Source organism: Amblyomma maculatum, chromosome 1 (assembly GCF_055883805.1).
Source record: "Amblyomma maculatum isolate TAMU_Amacu chromosome 1, ASM5588380v1, whole genome shotgun sequence".
Taxonomy (NCBI): domain Eukaryota; kingdom Metazoa; phylum Arthropoda; class Arachnida; order Ixodida; family Ixodidae; genus Amblyomma; species Amblyomma maculatum.
The window spans coordinates 11,179,060-11,188,697 of record NC_139344.1 but is presented as its reverse complement, the minus strand read 5'-3'; the positions used below and the strand labels follow the sequence as shown (position 1 = coordinate 11,188,697).

Here is a 9,638-nt window from a genome sequence, read left to right as displayed (position 1 = left end):
AGCGTTAAATTCTTAAACGCCCGGTTTTCAAAAGAATATTTGAGTGCAGTGACCAGAAAGGTATTATATAAGAATGTGTGTGATGTTATTTTCCCTATTCCCTTGTACAGAGCTTTGTACTCTGGAGGGCTGGGTGGCAACGTATTGAAATGGGTAAAGCAAATGAAGCTGTCACCGGGAATCAAGAACTACGTCTTTAAACTACACACTGGGACTTTGCCAGTGAAAACCTTTCTGGAGGCAAAACAAATGTTTCTGCCATGGGGGTCACCGTGTCTTATATGCAAGCAACCGGAAACAATCGACCATGTATTTATGCACTGCTGGGAAGGGGTCTATTTTTTGGATGTGCTGCAGAGGACGATTCGAACAAAAAAGATCAAAAAAGAGCTTCCGCTACACTCATATGGAATAAGGTTCTTGTCAACGGAAAATGAGAGCGATTTCCCGTTTGACTTAGTCATGCTAGTGGGCCCTCCACAGTATTTGGCGCTCTCGTATGGCTGGGTATCATGGTGATCCGGACACATGCCCAGCGCGAATGTATTTTCGGGAAAATATGCTTAAGTATGTAGAAATACAAAAGTTGCAAGACTGTGTTCCTGAGTGGCTACCAAAGCTAGAACCCTTGGTTACACTTAGAGAATTTTAATGTGACAAAGCCAGACCCGCCAGCCTGGGTTCGGCTACATTTGTAAAACTGATGTAGTACATAGCCTTCATGTTTTAATTTACAGTGTCGAAGAGCAGCAATAAAAAAAAAAACTGTCCCGTCATGCTGGCAAGCTGCCTCTTCTGCTCTTCTTTTGCTTCCTGTGGGCTCTTCTCGGGCAGTTAACTCTGAGGCTGGCCGTCAGGCACTGCGAGGTTGTTTCCTTGCACGATGGTGAGCAAAGCCTTCCTGTAGTTGCCGGAGGCGTGAGTCTGCGGCAGAGAAAATACGTTTTGCGCCGAAAAGGAAAGGGGCACGGAAGAAGCAGCCAGCATTGACTACACTTTTTTTTTTTTTTTAGATATCCGTTCTCACAACCACCGGGCTGCAAGCGGATCACACGTGGTTATCAGTGAAACGTTGTATGCTACTTATTTAGATTCCCAAACTGTTATTGCCCCAGTCGTAATTAGTTAAGACCTAATCAGACTTTAAACAGATAGGTTGCGCCTTTTAGAACATTTAACGCCAGCCCCTTCCTGTCTGTCTGTCGGCAGCTCGGCGAACAATGAATCCTGAATAACGGGGGTTTTCTGCAATTCAACACCTATAGCCGGGCAGTTGCTGACACATCCACACAGCAGGCGTCACGGCTGTCCAACGCACATGCAATAAACACTGTTTTTTTTTATTGTTTGTCCAGTAGTACTGTGAACTTCGCAAGGACGATTACGCTTCACCTTAAGAGTTGATTCGATAGAGCATCTCACACCGCTTCGATAGTGTGGATGTGATCTACTCTAGAGTAGCCTTTAGGAAAGCCTCCCTGTCCGACCTTTTGGTTGAGTGAAATCGAAGGTTGCAATGACTCCCTAATTCTGCTAGTGATTACCTCAGCAGATACGGATAGTAAGCGGATCTGTCTATTTTTCATTGGCGTCCCCTTTCTTATAGATTAAGATTATGATTGCATTGAACCAAAATTCTCGTTCCCTCTGCGTACCTGCGTACCTATACTACACAGTGTTCTTCAACTTTAACGAATCCCCGTTTGAAAAATTCTCCCACTTCAACCGGATGCTCATGTGGGCTGAAACTGCGAACTAAGCTTGCGAGTTGTTGTCCCCTCCTTTACGAGGTAAGTTTTATCATGGTGCTTACTTGGTTTGGCCGCGCGTGATGAGAAACCACAGCCATCTGCGACGAGACTGAGGAGCAAAAAACGCCAGCACAGTCTAGCGAAAAGGCAGTTCTGGCGCCATCTGGCGTCGCTGGAGGAAAGCGCTGCCGTCAAAAGCGCCGAAGCAAGTGTGACACGTTCCTGCAACGGTGCTAGATTGCGCCACTGCTGCCCTTCGGCAGAAAATTAATATTTGCGTTTTTGTGCTTCTTAGTCCCGTCGCAGACGGTTCTGTTTTCTCATCATGCGCGGCCAAATCAAGTAAGCACCATGGTTAAACTTACCTCATAAAGAAGGGGACAACTCGTAAGCTTTGTGGGCAGTTTCGGCCCAAATAAGCCTCCGGTTGAGGTGGGAGGTTTTTAAACGTGGGTTCGATAAAGCTGCAGAAGACTACCTAGGACTGCGCACCTAGGACGGCGTACCTATAGACCTTATGCAAAATTGCTGCCATCTATCGGACCTTCATCGAACCGCGATTCGCGTCGCCATATTCAAGGGTTGAGTGCGTCGGCTGCGCTTACGGCTGCTGCCGTCGCGTTAGCTGCATCTGCTGTGTGCTGTGATTTCCGTGTATTTGTTAGCATTCAAAGCAAAAAATGACGAAATAATAGACGATTCACTTGTCCACGCTGCCTACATTCCAATTATACTTCGTGAAGCGATACTGTACTGCCAAAAACTTCTTGCGAACGGTGGTAACAGAACAGAATTGCAGATCGAGTGACGGGCTAGTGCACATCATGTGTTACAGTGTCTGTTAGGCGTTGTGTGAATTCACGTGCTTCCGGGTGTAAAACATCTCTGCGATGTCATTACGGGTACACGAAGGAGCTTAATGTTGTTTCTTTTTTTTTTCTTTTAATATAGGACTGATGCCTAATAAACACGGCGCTCTGATGGGCCCTCACAGTTCTCAGTGAAGCGCGCGCACTACTGTTCCCATCCTCGGTCTGAACGTTTAGCAGCTGATGTATCACGTTAGCGTGTAATCAACCATATGGCAGATCCCATATTCTATATGCTACTGGCTAAAACCCCCCAACCACGTGAATTTGCCGGCGCAACGTGACAGGTCAACGACGTGATTCCGTGCGCGCTGATCCTCCTCAGATATGTAGCTCCTGTTGCCGTCACATCATGGTTCTATTTCGTGAAAATCAATATATAGCAGATACTGCTGCCTGCGAAGTCACACAGCAGAGGTCTGCCTTATACCCAGACGAAATGTCAAGCTCCTTCGTGGACGCGTATTCGAGCAGTGCTTTGTGCAATGCGCAGTTTTTGCAGCAAAGCCTTTCTCCTCTCCAATACCGAATTTTTTTCTTTTTCTTTCCGTAATTATTGACGGAATTGAAATATTTCAATTGTTTTTCGTTGTCCTTGTCAGGGATGAACTCAGTAGTGAGATGGGGGATGGGGGGGGGGGGGGGGCGAACGAGGTTTAATGGCTTTTTTGCTTGTGAAGATATTGAATGAAAAAACTAATCGCACTGCGTTCTCATGCAATATTCGACACCAGCGACATTCTTCACGAAATCGTTTTGAAAAAATGCAGCGAACGTATACTGGCTGTCTAATGATAAATGTGCGGTTTTCTTTTTGTAGCTGCCGAACCTATTTTGCAAAGTCCGAATTTATGGGGCGTCCAGTCAGTTGACACCTGAAAGAACACAAATGTTTTCAGTGTGGAGCTGTGATGCATGGTTTTTTTTTTTTTTTTTTACATATATTGCAGAACAACAAACATTATTTGCCAGCAGCAATTCAAGGAAGTAGTAGAATGTACCAAGCAATGGGCATACAGAAACTGTGATGCATACATGTATAGGGCTGGGTACTTTTAGACAAAATAAAGTTGGAAGACGTGTGAGCTCATTCTTGCTTCTACTGCGATAGCCGCAGTAGCGAACCTCACTGCTAAGCGCGGTAAGGCTCGCTACAAACGATACTGCTCTGTGGATAGCGTCAAATGGTTGACAGTTTCAATCCCTACCTCATTACACTGTTTTCAAGGCGCGCCACGAAGGTTAAACGAAAAAAACGGCATTATTCAGTGATGTGGATGGGAGAAAAGAAAACTGGCGTGATCCAAATTAAGGCGTAACTCCTTTTTGATGCACCTCACACAACTCGCAGAAACGAAATCTCGCACTAATAAAAAAAAAAAAGCAAACAGGGCGGTGATCGTTATCACTATAGCAACAGCAATCATGCGAACTCGCGGTAGACGAGAGCAGCTAAATTGTAGGGGCAGTTGCAGCCACGTATATACTCTCAGTAATTTCATTTGCAAGTAGTGTTCTGGAGACGCGTCTGAGCAACTGCAGCCTGGACGTAGTCGACTATATTCAATTCAACGATGAATCGAATGCGTAAAAACGTTAGAATATCGCCCTGGAATTTAAGACAGTAGTCTGGCGCCTTTGAAGTGCCGAAACCTGTTCTATCTGGATACCTGGACGTATACATACGGACGAAATCTGTTGACAGCTTGTATGCATGAAACCTTAAAAGCTGAGATGAATTGGCGCAATAAGGAAATCAGGAACAACACTCTTGCACATATTTTATGTGAAAAGGCGATGCGCACTCAGTCTATAGGAAAATTTAACAAACCGTGGGCGATATATTTTGTCTGCCTTAGCACCGGGTACTGATTTGCAATCTTCCAATGCACGGTAAATAAGATATTTCACAATTCAGGCGCGCCGTTGATCGAAAGTGCGCCTAGCGCGACAATCACGCGAGAGCAGATTAACACAAGCCTCAAGAAAAAAAAAAAAAAAAAAAAGCTCAAGGGATGTAATTTGCTGCTTCTTTTCTTCTACACCCTTAATTTAATTTTGCGAACAACAAAGGGCGCACAACAGTATGTCAATATTATCGGCAACAACGACCATTAATGCAGCCAGCTGTGCAACCCCGTATGCCGCTTGCTGCTCCTCAATTCAGCTACCCTTGAACATGGCGGAAACGCGCGCGGTGGCCGATAGATGGCAGCAATTTTGCATAAGGTCTATAAGGTGGGCAGTTCAAACGCGACGGCGTTAAAGGCCCCGTTCTGCAGAAAATATGGCGTCGGCGTTGTAGGCGTTGGGAGCGAAAAACCACCGCTCATGCGGGTGGTAGATATGGCAGCTGACATGGCCGTCCACTGACGTGGAATGACCCTATTGGCAAGCGCCAGCAACTCGGGGGTCTGTTTTGAATAACGGGGTCGTGAGGTGGAAATCCAGCCTCTAGGAAGCGGGGATTGATATCCATATCGGGTGGGCTTTCACATGATACGGTAGTTTACGACTGTACGTTAATAAGTACGTGTGGAATAACAGCCGCACAAGTAAAATAAATATTCAATAAGAGAGTGGAAAAGTGCATGAGCGCAGAAGAGTACCCGAAAGGGGAGCTGGCAAACGGGGGCCCCTAAAGCTATCGCCTCATTATACTAAGGGCGCAGCTAAAGTGCCTCTTCCTTGAATGTATAACACTAAGCTTAAGTAAGATACCTGCCCCCTGCCGGTGATGCTACAGAACTGTTCTATGTTAGCAGTCACGTCCTATAATGACTAACTACCCTAGACGTAATTCTCGTTCCTCCGCTAAACCATGATAGCATAATAGGCGCCGCATTTTATACTTCGTTTGTCCTATTCTCATTAAGCTCTATTATATGATATTTAATTTCGGGTAGTTCTTTGAACAGCACTTGTGGACTAGCAGTAAGATGTAAAGATGGTCGAGTTGAATCTGATTTATGATGCAGACATCATAAGCGCAAAAAACAAGGTCCAACGTGGGAGAAAGACGACACGAGCGCTCACCTGTATCTTTCTCCCACGATGGTCCTCGTTTTTGGCGCTATCTACACCATGACTGCGGGACTAGCCTTACAAAATAAGTTTCTAACGCTAAACGACGCCGGCTTGAGTTAAAATGATGGCCTTTCTAGAGCCAGACATTCTCCCTCCGCTGCGTCACAGGTCTGACAACCACCGTGGTCACTTCTTCCGCGACCGCTGCGGGGGTTAACAGGTACATTAGTGGTATATTCATAAAGGAGACGGTGGGAAATTACTGCAGCCGGGTGGCCAAATTCTGTTTTGTTGAGTGAATGCGTTTCCGGCTGCGGTCATCGGGATGAGGCTGCACCCCAGACCTGCTTATGAAATTCAATCGGCACGCTTATATTTTAAGAGCGTGAGCTCTGCGCTTCGTACTGCAACTCCCAATTCATTCTTTCGCTCGGGTGTTTGGCCTTGAGCCGAGAGACGCCGTAGCAGCTGTGTTTACATGAATGCGACAACCACATCGCATCCCACCCGGTTCCTAGCGCATCGCATTCATGTAAGCAGGGGCAATGCGCTAGGAAAGTGCATCGCATTAATGCGCCAGACAGGGCGGGATTGAGAGGGGTAAGTCGACTATCCCAGTGCATGTAAACCCAGTCGCATCGCCTGAAGGGCTAGATAGCGGCGTCCGGCGAAGCGGCGGCCGCTCGCCTCACCACCAACTCGTCGTTGCCGCTCCACTGTGTCTCGCGTTCGCTGCAAACGAATAGGAAGCTTTTTATTTGTCTGAAGATGGCCCGCACCCCACAATTCTGGCGACAAAACACCTCAAATTCTAAGATATCTTCTGGAATGGAATCGGACAGCTGTTAGCTTAGTGAGTAAGCCTTGTTTGGGCGCCATGGAGAAATTGCCAGAAGGCGCGGGATATTCAAATAGATTCGGGTTGGATAAGGACAGGCTACCAAGCCTTTAGTTAATCTTGATACGCTGTTTTTATTATTATTACATATTTCCTCTTACTCTGTTAAAAGTAAAACATATATTAAATCAAATTTACAAATTTTGCAGCCTGTTGCCACCGTTGCGTTCAATATGCTACACCGCGTGCCGCCACCATGCGCGCTAGAGATGATGCGCTACATGTAAACGCTGTCGCATCGCATTGCAGTGAGGCACTACGAAATGCGATGCGACGCACTGCTGTCGACTTCATGTAAACATGGCTCGTGGGAGGGTGTGGGACTCCGGAAAGTTTGGCTGCCCAGGGTTCTTGAAGTATACTGACCCCTCGACTAGACGGGGTTTAACTTCGGTGCTTCGCCGGCGCTGGGTTGTTCAGTCTCACCATGAGAAACTGCATTTCCTCCCTCGAGGTACTGAGCGCTGCAGTATCGTTAGTCTTGCAGTCCAACATTTTTTTTTTTAAATACCATTCGTAAAATCGCGAATAGAAGCGGAAACTTTTACACCCTGTCCGATACCCTTGCTAACCGGCGTTTCCTCTCTTGAAGACTGTGGACGTTACCTATAGACCCTATAAATACATGCCAGCGCCTTTACAGGCACCTCTTTTACGGCTCCACTATGCACTGCTGGCATAACAGCTGATGTTTCGATTAAATGAACGCTTTCGCGTTACTTACAAATGCTTTGAATAGGGAGAGCTCAAGTATAGACATTTTTATGATCGCTTGTCGAGCATAATTTCCTGAAGCCAGCCTAGCCCTTTGGCTGACTTAAGTTAAGCTTGTTCCAATCGTATTAGCAATTAGCCTGGTCGATAATTTGTAAGCCACGGACTGAAATATATTCATTTTCAACCCTGCCATCTTTCTTCTGAAGTAACATGTTAGTATTCTTCAAGGCTTCCATAGCGCTCAAGGTCTCCCAGCATTGAGTATGCAGGGCAGAAAGTTTTTCTTGTGCAATGCCTTCATCATTGATCAACGATGTGCACTTTCTTCATCACATCTGCTTTTCCGCTTTGCGTTGCTCCCTGGACTTCCTCTGCGTTCTCCTTTGTTACAACTGGAACAACTGTGCTTACTTGCTCTAATTTATTTTGTCATCAGGGTCATGGTTTCTTTGCCAACTGTACACATTCGTTTAAAATTATTTTCTACTTGAGCTATTTCATACAAGAGGCTAATTACATTGCTTTGATTTTCACTTAGTGCGTTCTTTAGATCATGTCTAATTACCTTTGTTGCCACGAGACCACCCCTGTAGTTTGAACCTAGCTAAATCATTCCTTAATACACTGCAGCACATCACTCAATAGTTAACATAGTCAGTGCCGCTATTTTTATTTATCTTATCTGCTTGGTTCGGGAATTTAGGCGCTCATGACCATACACTCATAAAGAAAGCCAAGTCACAGGAACCTACGGAAAGCATAGGCATTGTATAATTTTTCTTAAATTACAAGAAAAAATGCACATAGTATCGAAAATCAGTGAATCACTAGGATATGAAAGATAATGCAATAGAAAGCCGACGAAAAAATACACATGCCACTGTGGAATCCCAACCTATGACTTCTGCACTTCGCGAGCGGACGTCGAGGGTTCCGATCCCATCAGCGCCATGCGATTGTTTTTATTCATATTATAATCAGTTATCTTTCAAGAACAAAGTGATCGCACTATCTCCTTACTTATCAACAGACAAATTCGAAAATAGCATTCTCTTATGCTTCTTAGAGCCTCAGTTACAGATGTTCTTATCAACAAAGTGCGGCTCGCGACCATGTTGGTATTTGAAATGTTAGAACATTTATGGTGTGGGATTTCTTAATCAAGTCTTGGTGTAAACCAGTGGAGAAATTAAGCGGCACCGAGATTCGAATCCTGGACCCCTCACACGTGATTCCAGGCTTACTACTACGCAACTGTTGAAAAAGTTAGGCTTGAAATCAATCTTCAGTATTCGTTTTTCTTTCGAAAGTTTCAAGAGGGGTTCATATTGCTGAAATTATGCGAAGCTACTCATGTCCTCTCCTTGTTACTGATTTCTATCAGCCCCAATATCTCCACGCTTATAAAAGGTGTACACAGCGTACCTGAATGTCGCTGGCCAGGGTAACCTTGTACTTGTCGAGGTACTCTTGCTTAATCATCTCCAAGTCCTTCTCACATCGCGACAGCACGATTCGTTTGAGCACTCTGTCGCTGGCGCCGAGTCCCTGCGATAAACCAGTGCACTTAAAGGGATGATGAAAGGGTATTCACTAACGCGAGCGAATGATCGGTATTCCATCACTCGTGTTCGCAACGCAAAAATATTTAAGCTATTTTGCTAATGCTGAAACTATTGGAGATTCAAAATAACGCTTTTCCTTTCCTCCTTAAAGGAGCCGAAGCCGACGCGTAAGAATAAATAAAACAGGTCATGACTGCGCTCTATCGCATTCCGTTCGCTGGCGTCACATAGGCATGTCAAATGAGAGGGCGCGCAGGGGGCCCTGCTTAAGTCAACGGGAAGGAACGGCTAAGAAAGGGCGCTGAGGTTCTCCCCTAATCGATTGTGAGCAAATGCCAAGAGCCATTATTAAAAATTGTTAGTAAATTTTAGGAGCCACGTAGATCGTTTAAATTTGACTTGAATGCTCACCTTAACCTTAGCATATGTGTCGCTTCAAAATATGACCGCAAATATATTTTCAGCGTCTCTTTAAAGGAGTTGCTTCCGTACACCATCGACAGCTCGTTTGGGAGAATATCATCCAAGTTATAGTGCGTTTTGATATAGTCATTTGACACATCGGCTTTCCTATTGCCCGGTAAAGTAGAATAGGAATTACATAATTTACCTGTGTGAGAGTTTTTTTTTTTTTTTTAATTCAACAAGTACCTTGGTTCTTCGTAGTTAGGAAGACAGAACCAAAATACCACACATTTGGAACTCGACAGTGGGCCAGGAATTCCTATCGTATTTGTTATTGGCCTGGCGAAACAATTTTCAGAATGTATGCTGTAAAATACCCTCAAAAGGAACAGTTATTAGCTTCACC

General features: G+C 45.1%; 1 protein-coding gene across 1 annotated transcript in view; it reads right to left on the bottom strand.

Moving 5' to 3' along the window:
• Positions 1-661: 661 nt before the first annotated feature.
• The window catches only part of LOC146201651 (annexin A13-like), a 35,595-nt gene continuing 26,618 nt past the window's right edge, over positions 662-9,638 (bottom strand). The window contains exons 11-12 of the mRNA XM_084583318.1: positions 8,688-8,810; positions 662-924 (exon numbers count right to left, since the gene is read on the bottom strand). Coding sequence (XP_084439444.1) covers positions 835-924; positions 8,688-8,810 — 213 coding nt within the window. The 3' untranslated portion in view covers positions 662-834. The remainder of the gene's footprint in view (positions 925-8,687; positions 8,811-9,638) is intronic.